Consider the following 18,305-nt stretch of genomic DNA (forward strand, 5'->3'; position numbering starts at 1 on the left):
GGTGTGGGGTGACTAGTCGCTGGCTAAGTTCACGTCAAAACGGAGACAAGTGCAGCTGTATTCCGGCAGCTGCTAACCGACGGGTGACCAGAGGTTGTCATGGCTACGCGGGGAAGCAGCCCATCTTGACTGAAGAACTCGATAGCATGCTCAAAAAAGCCTTTGGTGACAAAGAACGTACTACCAAAGCTCGAACGCTTATACGTGGTTGGATCTTTTAGATGCTGCTCGACACTAACCAGAGACTGTAAATGTTCGGACATTTCATGTCGTCCATGGCCACGGACTGGCAGCCTGAAGTGCAGTACTCAGCGTTTGGCGCGCGCGCCGTCTTGCCAGCATGGCGCTGTGGCTCTTGTGCTACGCCATGATGATAGTTCAACGGTGAGTACAGACAGTGCGTGGTCGTCTTATGTTGATCGACCGGGAGAAAAAGCTGACTTGCTCATTTGCCGACTTCACGCTGGACAAAAGGGCCTTCCACATATGTTCCAGGAACGTGGTGGCGTATTGACGGAACTTCCATCGCATACAGGCCCAAGGATGAGACGTCTCCGTCAGTTCCAGTGCATGAACTCGTGTTCCACTGATACACAGAGCCTTTCGAGCCACCAGTGCTACTATGTCTCTGTGTTTCCAGCTTAAATCCAGTTGGGAAGTTAACCAGATCACAGGGCGCAGTCGGGGCACGGAGCGGGGCGTCAGAGTAGTGACCAAATCACGGAACGTCGTGACTGATGAAGAGTGACGGCTGGGGGCTTGGAATGTGTATGTGTGTTTTTAGCGGGACGGCAGCCGGATGGTCACGTCTACAATGCTCCGCAAGGGTTACTTTACAGTTTCAGTTGATCGGAAGTCGTCGAAATAGCCCAACGAAATGCTTAACGCGAATATATAAATAGGTGTATCTACGTGCGCTCACAAACGTGACCTTCATCATCATCTGCGTTGAAATGCTCCATTCATCAACCCTATTTAGCGCTTCTACAATAATGCGCGGGCAAAATAGGGTGCTAGCAAAAAGCCATTAAATCAGCTTGGTTGAGCAGATTACAACACGTATTAGGACTCTTGTTTTCATCAGTGAACGAATGAGTCGAGGTGCCCTCCAATGCGTGGCAGCACATGCGTTAACTCAATTCTTCCATCGACTGACGCGGCTTATACCTTAAACCTACGGCAAATTATTATTTTAATATCCATCGAGAAACATTTCAACCATCACATTCCATGACAATGTCTCCTGATACAGATGAACAGATGCCATCGGTGTTAGAGAATGATTTATGCGCTTAGCGCGTAGAATGCGAAAAAAGAGGATGATGAGGGTGGTTATATATGATGGCAGATAAAACAAAGCTACCCTTTTGTAAAATCCGCTTGAAGATGGGTACAATTAAAGTCCACGAAAGATAATTCAAGTGCTTGCCACTGATATTTTTCCCCCCAAAAAACAGCTTCTGCTTACGTTTGCGAGGTCCAGTATGATCCTAATATGTTCGGACCCTCCAGACTGAGAGCGGCAGAGCCGTGTCCGTTACCTTGATGGTCTCCTTGAGAATTGCGTTCTCTCGCGTCAGATGATCGTTCTCCACGTAAAACTGGTCCAGCTGCTGCTGTAGCTCCACGACCGCCTGGTTCTTGCCGCCTCGCCGGTGAAGCTCGTCTTCTAGCTGACGAATCAGGTTCACTTGTTTCTGAAATGAAAGAAACAATGTTACAGCACTAAAGCAGCCTGTTGCCTTCTGGGTCTGGGAGAATCAGGCAATAACTGGGTAAATCAAGACACGCTGACATATCCTCACAGGAAACGGGCAGAAGCCGTGGGTTAACTCAAGGCAACCCAGTTTTGACATTTGCGCCGTTTTTTAACTCAGTAGTAAGATATAAACGCTGAAAGAGAACATTACGGAGCCGTGCCGATCATCGCACAGCTTCCCCTGCCTTGTAGAATATCCTGTGGATACATACTTCTTTTAGGCTTCGCGCTGGTGGGGTTCATGCAAAGCTGACGTCCATGTGAACCGCTCGCATCTAGCCTTGCAAGGGCGGAGGCTCATTCGAACCACGTCATTATGAAGTCGACACGGGAGGTCTATGTGAATGCTAGCAGTCAGTGCGGTAAAAGAAATGACACGATAAGTGCCACAAAATACTTTCAGACACCTGGGCAGGCATTTGAGCTGGGCTCATGACAAGTTCGATATCAAGTACTACGTTGATTTCCGACATATTCTGAAGTCCCCAGGCCTCTCTTCTAGGTCAGTTTAGGTCAGTGTCACCTGAGGCCACTGACCTAGACGAGCTGCAGCGAGAAAATAGACTGAAACGTGCCCCAATGTACCGCCTGTTTTTAGTGACGTATTCTAGTCTGGTCACTGATTACCATGGCTGGCTTTTCCCTTCAGCAGTGTTTTATCGATATGATGTAGGTGACATTTGAAAGTTATCACAGGTCACCGACCGACATCGACCTTCGGTTCTGGTCATCACTAGCATGTGTGACGTGCAACACAAGATTAGCTTGATCTCGATGGCGTTCAACAACCTATGAGGGGCAGTTTCACACATAAATGTCATCACAAGTCAATGAGATTAGTTCGCCCTTAGTTCTCGTATCTGAAACTATGGTCCCAGATGCAAAGCATTCAGTTACTTTCATTTACTTACTTGTAAATGTCAGTATATATCGCTATTATTTACGTCGAAGCGTCGCCATATATAGGCAAATGGTCATAGGTCGTAGGTCTAGGTCAATGACCCTATGATGCATTTCGGGATACTTTGTTAAATCAAACATATATGTTGAAGGAATCTTCTAACTCTTTCCACGTTCAGCACAAGGGTCGATTTCCGGATACGGCTTATGTGGATATGTTGTAACATTTCCGGACGCGGCTTATGTAGATGTGTTGTAGCATTTCCGGACGCGGCTTATGTGGATATGTTGTAACATTTCTGGAGCTAGTACATGACCAAGGGCGTAAAACCTACCACTTTGGACTTGACTTCATTCGCACGAATTATTTATATCAGCCCTGTTTAACAAAGCCTATTTTATGGTGGTAAGATCTGAAGAACCCTAAGATCTTCCAGATCTCTTCAGACATATAAACTCTGGAATCTTCAGGAGTCTTCAGGAGCCAGAAGCCTTATTCCTCGGAAAAAATCAGAAGAATGGAAATATAGATATATAGAGAGAGGAGAATGGAGATATACTATATCTCCATTTTCCCGGTCTTTCTCCGAGAAATAAAGCTTATACTGCTATCTCATCTATGTGGATAATGTTCCTCGATAATGCACTGAACAACTTACGCTATTAAGAAAAGCATAAAGAGACATCCACCCCTCCAGGGAAGCAGGTCGTTCAGACCATTACATCTGTTTCGCTTGAACCTAGAAAAATGCAAACCATCCACAACGTGATTTGATACTTTCTTTAAAAAGCCACTCTCAGCGCCTCACCAGCCGTCTGTTGCATCAGATAGTCCCGGGATCGCAAGGCGGTCACACTCTCTGTGATTGGTGTAGCCAATGTCGTACGATGCTGCACTCGCTTCTCGTTGGTTAATAATTACATCATTTCCGTAACACGAGATTATGGCTAGTTTCCGATTGGAGCTAGTACATAAGGCGAATCGTTTGCTATCAGGTGTGCCCATATGTTCACAGACTCGAAGACGCATGGCTGCTGTTGGTTGTGCACGTGGACAGTAGGGTGTGGAGTGATGTTGGTGAATTCTAGGTTCAGGCTAATAGAAGCTCTATATTTGCCTAACTCGCGATAAGGACTGGCCTGAGCAATACAATCACCGGTTTAACTATCACGTTAGCAGTTAGAAATCCGCTACACCTATCTATAATCTGCAGGGCCTTTAAACGGTACGTTACCTTTTCAACTAAATATGTGCCGTTTCAGATTGCATGTCAGCTGATATCAGCCCCTAAAGTTTGATGTCACTTGGACGGAGCTTGGCCAGTGCGGCGACATACCTAAGTATGCACGGCACAACGATGCATGATCATATGCTCATCAATATGCATAGTTGCATGCATATTTACGGCCGTATGCGTCCGCGCGAGATCCCTACAAGGTCAGAGTTCCCGCCACCACCGCAGCCGGAAATGACATTCAGGTGACGATTTTAACAGAAATGGCATTCAGGTGACGATTTCAACAGAAATAGACGTCCGAAGAGAGCGAGAGACCCCAACGCGAAATACGGGAGGGCATAATGGCAGAATCAGACCAGAAGACTCCGACCAATGGAAAGGAAGATAATCAGTATGAAGTTCTCATCTGGAGTTAATGACCTTCATTATAATATGACGTGTTGGTTAAATGACGCTGTGATGGTAAAAATCGACGATATTAACCGAACTCGATATTTTGAGTTGAGCCCACCTTCAAAATTAAGAATTGTGAATTACTCATCCCCTCATTGTTCTCATCCACGTAATGCCCATTGCTCCTGAGGGTTAGGACTGCTTGAAATACTGAGTACCACGGATGTAATAGCTATTTAACACTACATCGTCGTTAATCAAGCACGTTCTTGTACATTGAGGGTCGTTAACTGAGCTTAATAATTTTGAACTCATGCCAAAAGCAGAAGCTGGGGGTCCTTCTTATAGAGAGGAAAATTATTGGGGCGGTCACCATGGCCCGAGTATGTGAGCTGATGAGCTACGGGACAGCTGATGAGCGTCGCAACAGCCAATAAATTGGCAGGTAACGCGAGGTCAAGGGCCCGGCCCGTTGTATTCGACAGCAGCTGCGAGATCGTTAGCCTTATACTCGCTGGTGAGCTTCGCCGGAATCTTCGCGGAGGCTGATTTGATCCCCGCCTGCTATCTCTCGGAAACCGCTCGACTGATTCGGACCGACTGAGTTTCAAAGAAAAGATTGCGGCCTGAGCTAGCTTTTCATTGAGACGTCAGTTTCAAAAACGTCAGGGAGGCGCTCAGAACGGTAAGAAGTGGGAGTTATCGTCACATAAACTAAGCATTCGGACATGCACGACAAGCATGCACACCCCCACGTTTTGATGTCATGGGTAAATGTACGGGTATTATGGTCCGTCCAACCATATGCCCGTATAATCATATTTTTGAATCAGGGGTCAATGCAGGGTCTTAAAAATGGGAGGGTGGAGGGCACAGCCATGCGATACTGAGATGAACATTGCAATGCACATAGCAAGCCGTTCTCTGCCCCAACTATGACATATGCATCCGCCCTGGCAGGATGCTCCAGATGTATGGATACCCACAAATCAGTGGCGGATGTAGTGTGTACGAACCGATATCCCTTATTTCACTTATTTCAGTACCAAAAACCAACCCACACTTACTACGACATTACCCTCTTCGTGAATCAGCTACATCCGCCTGGTGCTATCTAAGTGTTGACTAGACCTGGCAAGTGGTCAAGTTTGATATATTTGAGGACGATCAGCCTTATTGCAGTCCATCATTGGCGTGATTTTCAGCAGCGCAAAGCAATCTGTCACCTTTTGGCTGCCACTAGACTGTTAAAAAGATGGTATCTGTTGATATATGCCTTCCACAAACCAAGCTCATCGCTACCCCTGGACGGTGTAAGGTGCCAACACTTTGTGGGAGTGTGCTGAACTGGTCGCCAGCGAGCGTTATCCAAATTCATCGCTCTCCCCTAGACGGTTCGGCAATAACTTCGGTTAAACCAGAGACAGATGGAACCTGCCGCTGTCATGACGATCTGATAACGACTCGAACACGGCCTCACAAAGGTCAGATGCTCCGAGATAAACGCTGTGAGATATCACAAATGGAGGGGCAAGTCGCAGACAATCGTCTGACAAAAGCTTGGCCACGTCCCTTGGGCCGCGCCACCCACGACTGTTGCACCTCAGTTGGTGTTCAGTGCATTAGCGAGGAACATCGTGCACATAGAGGACAGCAGTATTAACCTGACTCCTGGGGGGAAAACCAGAAGAATGGAGACATAGTTGGGTGAATATTTCGGCAACATGCACTTACCAAAACTTCTGCTATGGTCTCGATAAAGGTATGTTCCCGAAATATCAACCCAACTATATCTCCATTCTCCTGGTTTTTCTCCGAGGAATAAGGATAATGCTATTATTTCAACCTGGTACGGTGGTCGATGCGCCCCCCCCCCCTCCCTAATGTTTTTTGAGGACAACTCTCTGGCATGCTGTGCAATCAAGCCCAAATTTTCAGCCTAGCTTTTCTGATTACGGAGTAGCGGCCGTTCTTGAGGAACACTGAACAGTGATATACGGCTCGGCACGGGCGGGGGGCAGCCGACGATGCTGCGGAACGCGCGCGGTCGGCCGACATTGGTACGTTATCGGAGCCATACATCATGATTATGTGCTCAAAACATATGGAAATATACACTCCTGCACTCACAATTGAACGATAAACACACTTATTTAGGTTTCATGTCGCAGCAGGTCATGGCCTTGTATGCATGATAGTGTTAAGTCAAAATATGAGATTTTCTAGAAAATGTGACCCTTAATCTGACATAAGGGGGTCAATTATTAATTTAACAGCATACAAGCTTGTACCAATGGCGAGATCTTGCTAACAAAATCCGCTGGTGTTTTGGCTAAGATCTATCTTCATTAGTTTGGAAACGCCAGGGGGAGGGGCGGCATCAACCCGCCTATCAGGGCACGTTATAAAAAACGGCAAACTAGGACGAGGGTTATGACAGGGTAATCCTACTAATTCCGCAATCTTGCCACCCCTGAGACCGAGAGAAATCTCGGCGGGAGCTTTGAGCTCTCCCAAATCTGGAGGATTACGTTCACTTCAAAGAATACTGAATGATTATCGCATTATCGTTGTGTGTGGTGTAATTCATACTTTGGTTTTACATTTGTTGCAATACTTGGCTAACAAGCCGTGGTTAACATGCTATCACAGGTTAAAAAAACGTGTTTAGCATATCCCCGCTAAAATGGTGCGGAAATACTAAAATGGTGGGAAATCGATTTAAACATTTACGTGGTCGAGCATCCGGTAGCCTGTGAGTGTGAATATGGGAGAGTGATGAGGTCGAATATTTGGATTTTCTTCTGAGCATGCGGCATTCGTTTTTGGAATGTCTTATGTTTATTGGGGGAACGAAACTAAGATGACCCTTGGTCACATCTTTGGTTAACCAAGGTGACTCATGGTCTACATGACATTGCCTTCCTTGATATCAAAAAGTTATGATGGCCAATTTCTTGCAGTCGTAGAGGTCAGATCCCATCTTTCTTGAATACCTCCAGGTCACATTAGGTCAGGCTAATATACACAAGGAAATGTCACGTTAGAGTAAAATATCTCAGCCATATTACGTTTTGAGTAGCGAAACGCTTTTCAAGGAGCTACCTTAAAACGTCACAGGGAAAAGCTTGCAGTACAACGGACCATTGCAGTTTCGCCGCCCTGGCCCCAGCTAGTACTGGGACAGCATAGGCTGCATAGACATAGAGAGCATATACGTAGACATAGACATACACGTAAACGTAGACATAGACATAGCTGCACAGACAGCATAAACAAGTTGCATAGCCTGGATTCACACTGGCAAGCACTGCACTGCGAAAAATTTGAACAAATATTCAGGTGCTCAAACACAGTTGTACATCTCACTTTGTAACAAGTTACAAAGTGCTATCGATGCGCATCCGGTTGTCACGTCCGGCCAGATAAGAGGGGTTCAAGTGACAGTCGAGCAAATTCGGCTGTTAAGTCCGGTCAGGCAACGCCGGGTCATTGTAGCATATGGTATGTCGCATGAGACCTAACGTCCGCAAAGGGCTTCTAAAAAGCACTGAAGTTTGATCGCGCCCAGAATGATGTAGAACTGCACGTACAGATGGGTCGCAGTATAAATCATCAGATGTTAGCCCCATGAGATAGCATCTGATGATGATTATTGCTGATTTGCTAGCTCAAAAAGAGCACGAACGTTATTTGCACCTACGTCATTGTTGAAAATACATCAAAATTAGCTGAGCTCTGTTAATTAACCACCACTTTTATCAAGACATTCTAGGAAGCAGCGTTATTGTGAATACACCATGACATTGTATGGTATTGGTTGGATGTAGGCATCATTCCACGCTGGCATCATTCGACAGAGACGTAACATAGTACCGGATATGGATGCTCAAGAACTGAGGTAAAGGGCGGCCAAACCGCACGCAATCATTTTTCCTTCACCACTCTGTACCCATTCATGATTTTATGCTTGCGAATTTGCTCTCATGGAACCAAAGCATAAAGCACCGCAAATGTGAAATGATGAATGAGCTGATGAGAGCAAATCAATAACGTTTTCGCAAAAAAACATATCGGTGATTGGAGCAGCCTGATGACATTCAATGAACTTTGCTCTCCTACATCTTAGTTTTCGAGCTTTTCAGACTTGGCACCAAATTAGGTCAATGTCTGATAGCACTAGCATGATAGGCATAGTGCATTGGACAAGGGCACTTGAGGCTGTAAATGGCTATATCATCAGCCATATTGATGTATCACAAGTCAGTCAACTGGTGTGAGCTGAACCCCCAAACCTGCATCACTACGCTACAGGTGCATAGCTACAATATCACCACGCCACACCGTTACGTTACACATCGCCCATATTTGTTATAGCGTATGGCAGCGATGCCCAAAATGGCATGTAATTTTCCTGAGCCTGTGTCTATTCGTCCTCATGCCATCCATGAAATCCGGTAGGGGGATGCCGCGGGCACCCCGCCGACAGCGTACTTCACGGTTCCGAAAGTACAAACGCAGAACCGGGCTACTGCAGCCCTTGGACAAAAATGCGTCGCAAAATTGGCTGGCCGCCGTACAAGATGATAAGCCCGCTGCACAAAAATTGCACAAATGCTCAGTGGAAAATACTCAATACGTATCATGAAAGGGACACACATATACTTCTATTAACACTTAGAGTATTATGGAGATAATTAGTTGTTGGCCCATCGTCCTCGTCTGGTACGTTGTTATGTACACAACATTTCAGCCAATTAATTCCCCAGATGTCGTCAGATGTTGAGTCCTGAGAAGGACTGGATGGTGTTTGACTTTCTGTCGTGCACGCGTCACGAGAATTTTCTCGTTAGAATTGCAGAGATTCGAGGTTTTTCTCAAACTAAAACTCTAAGAAGTGGCAAAAGAGTATTTTGAGTTTCAGGATACCTAATTAAACATCATGATTCATTAAGCGTCATTTATTTATTATTGATTTATTAAGCCTCATGATATGATTAAATAAGCTCACTTATAACTATTGTTAAGCTTTTAAGTGAAAAAGGCTGCTGTAGGTAGATAACAATGCACTATTAGTACACTTAGTTTACTATCTAGGTAAAAGTTCGCTATTTAGTACATATGCTCCTCAATACGTCATTGATTTATTGCGTCATGTAACGTTTGTATGACGTAGAGGTGCTGCCAGACTGGCCGTGTTTGAATTGCCACTGTGCCCGGCGGGCTGACTCGAATATAGTGCTTCAATCTCCCGAGAGGTGGTCATATCGGTGCAAGAGGTGCTCGCTGAACCAAATATCGTTGTTTGCTCGTGTTCTGGCCTTTTCTCGGAGCGTTCTGGCATACATTTCCGTAATTTTAAGGTGTTTACTTGTGTGCACGCAAGTATGATTTAGATAAGATATAACGCCCATGTCCAACTCCCTGAATTATGGAGCGCAACACGTGATTTGTGTTCGTATGATCTTTCCCTCTTATCCTCTTTCTTGTCTTATCCTGAATCCCCGCGATACCCCCTTTGACCGGGGCAGGCTACATGCGCTAGCCGCCGGTGGGCCCAGAAGCCCCCTGGAGGGTCCCCGGCCGGGCACCCAGCGCACACCCCGCAGAGGGGTCCCTGCGCGGGCTGAAGCTCGGCAGTTCCCGGCCTCCTCCCCCCCCCCCCTCTCCCCTTCCGTCCGGCGCATGTAATCCTGCCCTACCATTATCCATTCTCCTTCACCCCATATACCCGAAATGATCAGTTATGGTCGAAAGGGTTCTAGTCCAAACAACCAGTCGCGTTCGAAACCCTGCACTGACTACGCACCATTGATTGCGATTCAATTTTTTTTTGTATCTAGAGCTAGACTCACGCACGCCAGGTAGAAATAATTTGACGATAATATCTGACTTGGCCTTGACCGTCGCATGGACATTTGCAGGGCAGGCTTTACGTGGTGTTTCTATGACGCCACGCATGCTTGAGTGTCCTTGAAATAGTCTGCATATCTTCGCGGTCGTGTAGCTCGAAAACTCGAGAGTTGCAGGTCTCAAGAATGGCAGGGCTGCCAAATGCACCGTATGAGCTTTAAGATGGCTGCTCCAGTTCAAAACCCGATACAGTTGTGGAATCCTCCCCTTAAATATGTATCCGTATTGCGACGACTTCCCTGCCGCCTGGAAGCTATTTCGTGTGCAAACTATGTCGCCGTGATGGGCGAGATCGTTAGGCGAATGGTTGTTCAGAAACTTTTACCCGCCTCGGAGCGGTTCTTCTTCCACAGGTCAGCATGCACTTAGCCCGCGTCACTCAACTGCCACTGCGCTGAACAACGTTGCTGACAGAAATTGTGAAACATTTCGGTTTGTCAACTGTCCGGGACGACATCCCTCAGCCACGCGTGAATGAACAAGAAAATGCCGCAGTGCTTTGGACCACTGAAAGCTTTTGGCCTAACGCCCACAGCTTGCAGTTCATTAGCGCTAAGAGCGCCCACTCTCATGTTCACAGCCGTACGTACCCGGGCGCACTGCATCCACCATGTTTGTCATCTGGGGTAGACTTCTCCAGATAGACTTCCAGTACATCCCCATGTCTATTATCTGGAAGGGCTTCTTCCGATTCCGATATCGCCGTCATCGCCCGCGTCGTTCAATCTAAACCACTGAGGAGACGCATCCACCGGTAGCCCACACACATCTCGCCTCTAATTGGGCAACTGCCATCACCTACAGACGTCACAGCCTCCCCTTGGGGTGCGACAGAGCTCTGTTTCGTCGCGTGACCATAGCGATGGGTCGCACGAGTATCATTCGCAGCCGGTCGATGGGGTCTGGCCGGCCATGAGTCGACATCTCGGTGACTGCGCCGTCCCCGGCCGGCCTGCAGCCCCGGTGCAGGCGAACTCGAATCGACACGAGCCCGAGCAGCGGCGGGCGGCGAGCCCACCGGCGGAGCCTGCCATGTGCATCCCGTCAGCTGCCGTCCCGCCGCAGCGCACCGGCGGGCAGTTCGCCGCCAACTGCGGTGAGGCGTTCTGGTGCGATCAACATGCCGTTCAATTCGACCCCAGGCCGGGCGAGGCCCATGTCGCATCCGGGCAGGACGAGGCTCAGCTCAGCCCCGGGCAGGACGAAGCGCGGCTCAGCCCCGGGCAAGACGAGGCTCACCTCAGCTCTGGGCAGGACGGGGCTCAGCTCAGCTCCGGGCAGGACGAGGCTCAGCTCAGCTCCGGGAAGGACAAGGACAAGCTGAGCTCCGGGCCCGGCGAGGACCGCTTCGTTACCAGGCATAATGAGGCTTAATTCAGCTTCAGGAAGCACATGTCTCAGCTCAGCTCCGCGCAGGGCAGAGCTCAGTTCGTCTTCGGGCAGGGCGAGGCCGGCTGTCTCCAGGCAGGCCATGGTGAAGTTCGGCTCTGTCCGTTGAAGAGACTGGTGACAACTGCTGCGTAGGTGTGTGATTTTCACGTGTCGGGAAATTTAATAACAATATAGATGCAACGTGTACTGAAAAACCAGCTCTGACCCTCTAAATCTGCGTCAATTGGTTAAACATTTTTTGACGGTGGGAGGTGATGCAATGGCGGTGTTTCTACCGCCATGGCAGTAATGCTTATTGTCATGTTTTTGCAGGGCGACTCTGGCAAACCCACGCCGGCTGCGATTAACTGTTCAAAAAATTGTACTATAACAGCTGAAAATCCGCTCTCACGTGTAGCACATGTCAAGCTAGCTAAGCAGCGAACAGTACATGATCAGTCCTTCGAACGGGATCAGTCGCGCCTGCTGACAGCTCTGCCCGGACGGGGCCCCGATCAGTTCCGACACTGGCGGTCGTGTCACAGGCCCCACCGGCAACGTCGGTCGGCGAGGTCTGCCTACAGCGGTGGCGATTTCGCTGTCCACAGAGGTTTTCGGCTCGATTCAGCGGATACGAAACCCTAGGCTCACGAAATGGCCTGCCGATAGCTCGAGTCCGTCTCCACTACAGCGCTGTTGTTTCATTCGTGCTCGTCTTCTCCACTCGTCGGATGCAGCATTGAGTTGAGCTCTCATGCACAAAGTCTTCTGACAGCGTATTTAAAGGGGATGGCGTCGTATTCTCCCGTTCGTAGTTATTTTTACGTCAGGGCGCTCGCATCAGTAGTAATCCCCAACCCACGTTGGCTTAAATCTACCCAAGGCGTGCGATACGCGCCCTTCTGATGCCGAGTCACGCGCCGAACGAGGGCTTCCCGCAGACCCACTCAGTAGGGCGTGATATCAACGTAATTTTCATCTCGGCACAGGTTGCCTGGGCCGTGTTTTTTGTTCCACTGGTCTAGTCAATTTTAAGGAAAGACAAAAAATAACAGCAGAGCAAATAGAATGTATACGGGTATGTAATGTATACAATACGGGTCTTTGTCGCTGGTGCCATCATGTACTTGCGCCACCCAGAGAATTTTAAACTACATGTTTATTTATGTCTCAGCATTTCCGGCACCACACTCCGTAATCACCTATTGTGCAGGGGACGAAACTCCCGAGGGGTCCCGGCTAGCACGCAGATGAGAGGAAAAGCGCCGGTGTCCTCTCCAATACATCAAGCGTAACTCTAAACACACAGCCTCAGGATGCTAACGATATTTTGTCGATCACTAGACCGAGCCGAGAAATCTAGCCCTCGATGTCTAACAACAGCATTGCGTTATTAACGACCCTGACTAATATCATGCACACCAGCTGACATGTTGCCAGGCTGATGCGAAGTCGCAAACTCACTTGCGCTGAATGTGTTCAGGACGCGATAGGAGTCACAAACATTTAAACGCTACGTAGGGCATGGATTACACCAAATCCATAACTGACGACCATTTTGGTAATCCAGCCCCTCCCAGGAACTTGTTATTCGCTCTTGCTGACCTTAAATGCCACGTCCTCGTGACCTTTGGTTGCTGTCACTGTCAGAGCTGTGGTTCACTTTGACGGAAACAGCACGCTGTAACGAGCCTGAAGTTTGATGAGGGACTATCGATGAGTAACATGATGAGTTTAATCAATACCCCGATGCCGACAAGCCCGATGCAGCTAGGTTTAAAGCTTGCCTCATGCACATCAACAATGGGTGTAAGCCAGAACACACCTCAGCCTCGTTTCCGCACATCATTATCACGTCATTATAAGCTGCTCGTGATGAGACAAGATGATGCTTGGCGCCAGTCCCTTCCTTGATACTTGTCATCGTATTTCGCCTTCTAAGTGTCCGAGTGGATCCCATCCAGGAATCAAATTGGTGCCAGCAAACGCTGCGTGAAGAGGCGAATGGTTGTATAGCTCACGCAGATGTGTTCCTATTTCTGCTCAAGTGATGGGGAAGTTTGCTAAATTGTTGTAATGATGTATTTGGGTGATAGCTTAAAAGCACAGCGCAGCCTCACCATGATACACTTACATTTCATTTACGCAACTGCCCCTGCACCATGTCGCACATAAAACGACATCAATCAATGCAAATTGTGTAAGGGTTCTGACATACTCTCTAGCAAGGCGCAGCCAAGACAGGGCCGACCCCTCCCCCCGTTCAGATTGTTTTTCTCGTTTCTACCATAGATGGATCCCGACAGAAAGGTGAAAACCGGCATGGTGCGTGCTCACCGAGCTCCGCCCCGTCTCCGTCTTAAGAAAATGCTGGCTTCACCCCCGATCTTTAGCAAACTACCTTGAGAACAAGCAAACAAAAATGGTTGCTTACTTATGCAATATACGTAATACATAATTATTATCATCGATACTTACCTTCTGAACACCATAGTGGCGGATCCAGAAGGGGTACACGAGGCTATGCCCCTTGGGCTTTGAAGGGACCTGTAGGCTCCGATGCCCCCATAACTGGCCGAACGGATGGAGTTCTCTAACACAAAACGTCACAACATTGGACGCCTTTGTGCCTCCAGTCGACCTTTAACAGTTGCAAGCGGAAATGAAGGGCTCCTGACTAGACAATAATCATTCTTTGCTGATTGACAGGGTGGCGGTTGGGGAGATTTCGAAACTAATTACACTGTCCGGAGGCCCTACGCTGTTACCGGGGCTCCTCTATGTCCACTTGCCTGGTCATTCCGATCTTTAAGGAACCTTCCACGGTTCCCTTGATCACTTTGCATTTGCTTGGAGAGCCTGCGCTGCTGTTGCATCTTTAACTGCTAACATGCCAGGGCACTCTTGATCGATCATGGGCTCTCAACGGATCCTCCTCCTTCGCTCGTATTCCTTTATACGTGATTTTCGAGGTCCCACATATTAAACTGCCGCGGTAATTTCGGTTGCCCAGGGGCCCTTCACATTGATCTAGGACTCTTTCCCTTTTATCTCATCTGCGGAGGACCCTTTACTCTCGTTGGGCTCCTTCTGTTAACCTGCACGGACACTCCGGATCGCACAGGGGCCCGCTTCAATGTTCTTGGGCACTGATCTTTTACGTTTGCACGGAACATCCAACATTGTTGTCCCAGATACTATAGTTCACCTTCCAAGGCACTCTCGATCACTCAAGGGCATTAATTCATGTAAACGGATCTCGGGTTCTACCAATTTGCTCGGAGGACCGTGCGCTCTGGCCGAGATCCATTGTGTCTACCTGCCGGGGCGCCCCCCCCCCCCCCCCCAATCGATCAGGGGCCCACCCCATCGGTCTTGGATTATTTTCGCTTGTTGTGAGAACCATACTCTGTTGACGGGAGCCTCGTTGTTGGCCTGCCGCGGTACCCTAGATCGCTCTGATGCATTCTCTTTTGGTCTTGAGTTTTCCCATTTTATCGGAGGGCCAATGCCTTTGACGGGGACCTAAATCTTTATAGGCCTGGGCATTCTTGACCGCTCGGAGCCCCCCACATTTTTCCTCTTCCGATGAAGTCAGGAGGATCATACTCCTGTTGTCGAAAGCTTTACACGTGTTTGCGAACGCCAGGGTGTTTCAACTTTTCGTGTGTACGGACCAGGCTAAATTAGTCCACGTGACAAGTCCGAGATGTACATGATGATATTTTCCTTTGGTGATCTCGTCCCACAGCAGCAGTCGGATATGCTCCGATTCTTTTTAAGCACAATTGCCAAAGATAGTTTTATGTGCCGTCGGAAGCTGGTTAGCTGTAAATAAGCTTGGAATCAAGTATTGGGCTTGATTTTAATCTAAAAGCAAACTTTAGCTCATTTTGCCATGAATTCTCCGAAACAGTTAACCTCAAAATGACGGACCCCACCACCATTTGGAGAAATGTTGCGCACTCCATGTATGAACACACACAGCACGCCTAGTTTTCCTGGCTGCGCACAGAAAGGTTGTTCCCGTATAACAAATAACATACATAAGAATCCTAAAATATACTGGTCGGAGTGCGAGCACTTCTTGTTTTGGAACAATCCACAAGTCTGAGGGGCCAGCCAATGTGGCGCCCCCCCTCTCCCAATCCCGTCAAAGACGACATCCTGGATCCCCCACTAGAAAGAACATCATCACATCATTAAATGTCTACACTCCAGACCCATCTGTAATAAAGCGGGCGCAATATGCATGACTTCACCCTGGCATCCCAGCCTTCCACAGGGTTAATACAAAATTCAAGATTTGGACAAGAAGATGGCGTATCAATCAGGTGGAAGCTGTCTAAATAAAGCTCTCTGCTAGAACAACCCGGCTGTCCCGGAATGGTTTGATGATTTACCACTAGATGGCAGGGTTGAGACTTCATGGGTTGGTAGACTGTTCCGCATGACCAAGATGCTGTGGAAGTTTGGTTGGATTCCCGGGCTCAGCCATTCTTTCAAACGTACCTCAGCATCATATTCCCCAATATCACATTTCTTCGTGAGCAAATCTGCATATGCACATCTTCGCATCAGTATCTTCGAACGGCCTTTCTTCGCACGCAAGTCTCATAGGTGTAAGCCTCAGTAAACGCGAGCATTCGTCGGTAACAGCAACATAAGGTATAGTCTGCGTCCGCAAAATTTCGTATAAGAATTTCTGCGTATCGAATTTCTTCAAGTATGCAATTTTTCGTTCATATTACTTCGTATGAGGAAGTAGTTGTTGATATGTAATCATTGTGTCGCATTTTTGTTGACCATGCCATCCCTCGTATCACGTATCTTCGGGAAAGTGCTTTACATCTTGCGTTTTCGCGTGAGGAATTCTTCGCACCGTGTACTTTGGCATCATTAGTCGTTCAGCTCTTATTGTTTTTGCGCCACCAGCTCATTTCATTTCATTTGTTCGTGCCTGCATTCTTTGACTGAAGGTGTTCGAATGCGCTCAACCAGGTGGTCGATAAGTTAGAGCATAAGTCAAGTGTGATTAACGAGTGGATAGAGAGACGCGCATGCTATCGCGAACGACAAGCACGCATTTCTGTGAGAACCACACAGGGCTTATACGCTATTTACGCAATACATGACTTACTTAAGTACTTCACTGCGTCGCTCACGCGTGCATTTCCCCTTGTCTCACATATGCTCTTGTGACATGTCATTCTTATGTGCGCGTGCATAAGCAGACATTTACGGTTCGCAAGCAAATTCTGCTGCCACGTGGCAACAAAATTGTATTGCGTTGGTTTGCTTATGCACCCCCGCACTGACAGCGTTGACTTACATCGTCGATTGCCCGCAGTTTGGTGGGTGTGGGACCAACGAGGTAACAGGAGAGATGTATGATACTACGTGGACCATTAGCACAGCGAGTGACATGCGTCCGTCTGGTCAGATGTGCTACATCTCAAGCTGATACAAATGTGCCATCGTCGATGGTTCACCTTGGTGAGGCTTCGTGGCTTAGCACCATCCGTGGTTTATCGTGTATAGCAGTTAGCAGCGAAATGTTTGGTCACTGACTGTACAGGTACGATAAATGTCACAGATGGACATAGACCGCCTCTCTTCACACACCACAGTTTTGCTGGCAATCGTTGGCATTTCACAAGTCAAGGAGCCAGGAGCTGATTTAGTGGAGGGGCGCATAATGCATGCGCCCCTCCTCAATCTCACGAAGGACCCTTCCGCAAGGAGTGCGCAGGGAAAGGGTGATGTATGCGAATCGGCGCACATCGTCCCCAGATATCTGAGACGAGGCGTGAGCGTCGATGATGAAAATATATGACATTCTGAAGACAGACTGTTCAAAACAATACAGATGACAAACAACAGCAAATAACAGGAGGATCCTGATCAATGGGCGGCACCCGGACTCAAACATGGTCTGCAGGCAATTGCGTAGTATCGAACAGCCGTAGTGAAATCCCGCTGGGTCTGCCTCCTAAGATTACGAACTGCTGTCAGCAGGTAATCTTAAATATATCGACCGAGCGTTTAAAATATGCGGCTGTTGGGGTGCGAGGTCACGTGTTTGTGACACATGGCCCTTGTGACCCACACTTCACCAATTTAGCTGCAAGGATGGAGAATGGCATCAGAAGAGAGTTACACTACTCGCGAGCTCCCCAGGGTCACGTATGAAGACAGAAAATAATATTCTATGAATAAAGAACGGAACAGGATGACGGAAACGAATAGAGGAACAACAGCAAAGATAGGCAAAAGGCAGTGTTTCTACCCTCAGTACGGAATGTTTCATACGAAAAGCTGTGTAGGCAAAGCATGCGCGGTGAAGAGCTTCACGTGAATAGCTGTGAAAGCAAAGCATGCGCGGTGAAGGGCTTCACACGAATAGCTGTGTAAGCAAAGCGTGCGCGGTGAAGGGCTTCATACGAATAGCCGTGCAAGCAAAGCATGCGCGGTGAAGGGATTCATACGAATAGCTGTGTAACCAAAGCATGCGCGGTGAAGAGCTTCATACGAATAGCTGTGTAAGCAAAGCATGCGCTGTGAATAAATGTGTGTACAGAGAATGCGTTACTAAGAATCGCATGCAATCAGAAATGTCATATGAAGAATTGCATATGCGAAGAGTGTGTGTGTGATTGGGGCTTTACGACGCACTCAGCTGCTGAGACTATATGGCGTCGCCTTACACTACCGGCACCCCCGCGCATATG

General features: G+C 48.0%; 1 protein-coding gene across 1 annotated transcript in view; it reads right to left on the minus strand.

Moving 5' to 3' along the window:
* Nucleotides 1-18,305, minus strand: part of LOC119111571 (trichohyalin) — a 70,995-nt gene that overhangs the window by 37,289 nt on the left and 15,401 nt on the right. The window contains exon 2 of the mRNA XM_037235381.1: nucleotides 1,542-1,697. Coding sequence (XP_037091276.1) covers nucleotides 1,542-1,697 — 156 coding nt within the window. The remainder of the gene's footprint in view (nucleotides 1-1,541; nucleotides 1,698-18,305) is intronic.

The sequence above is a fragment of the Pollicipes pollicipes genome, unplaced genomic scaffold, assembly GCF_011947565.3.
Source record: "Pollicipes pollicipes isolate AB1234 unplaced genomic scaffold, Ppol_2.1 Scaffold_7261;HRSCAF=8764_pilon_pilon_pilon, whole genome shotgun sequence".
Taxonomy (NCBI): domain Eukaryota; kingdom Metazoa; phylum Arthropoda; class Thecostraca; order Pollicipedomorpha; family Pollicipedidae; genus Pollicipes; species Pollicipes pollicipes.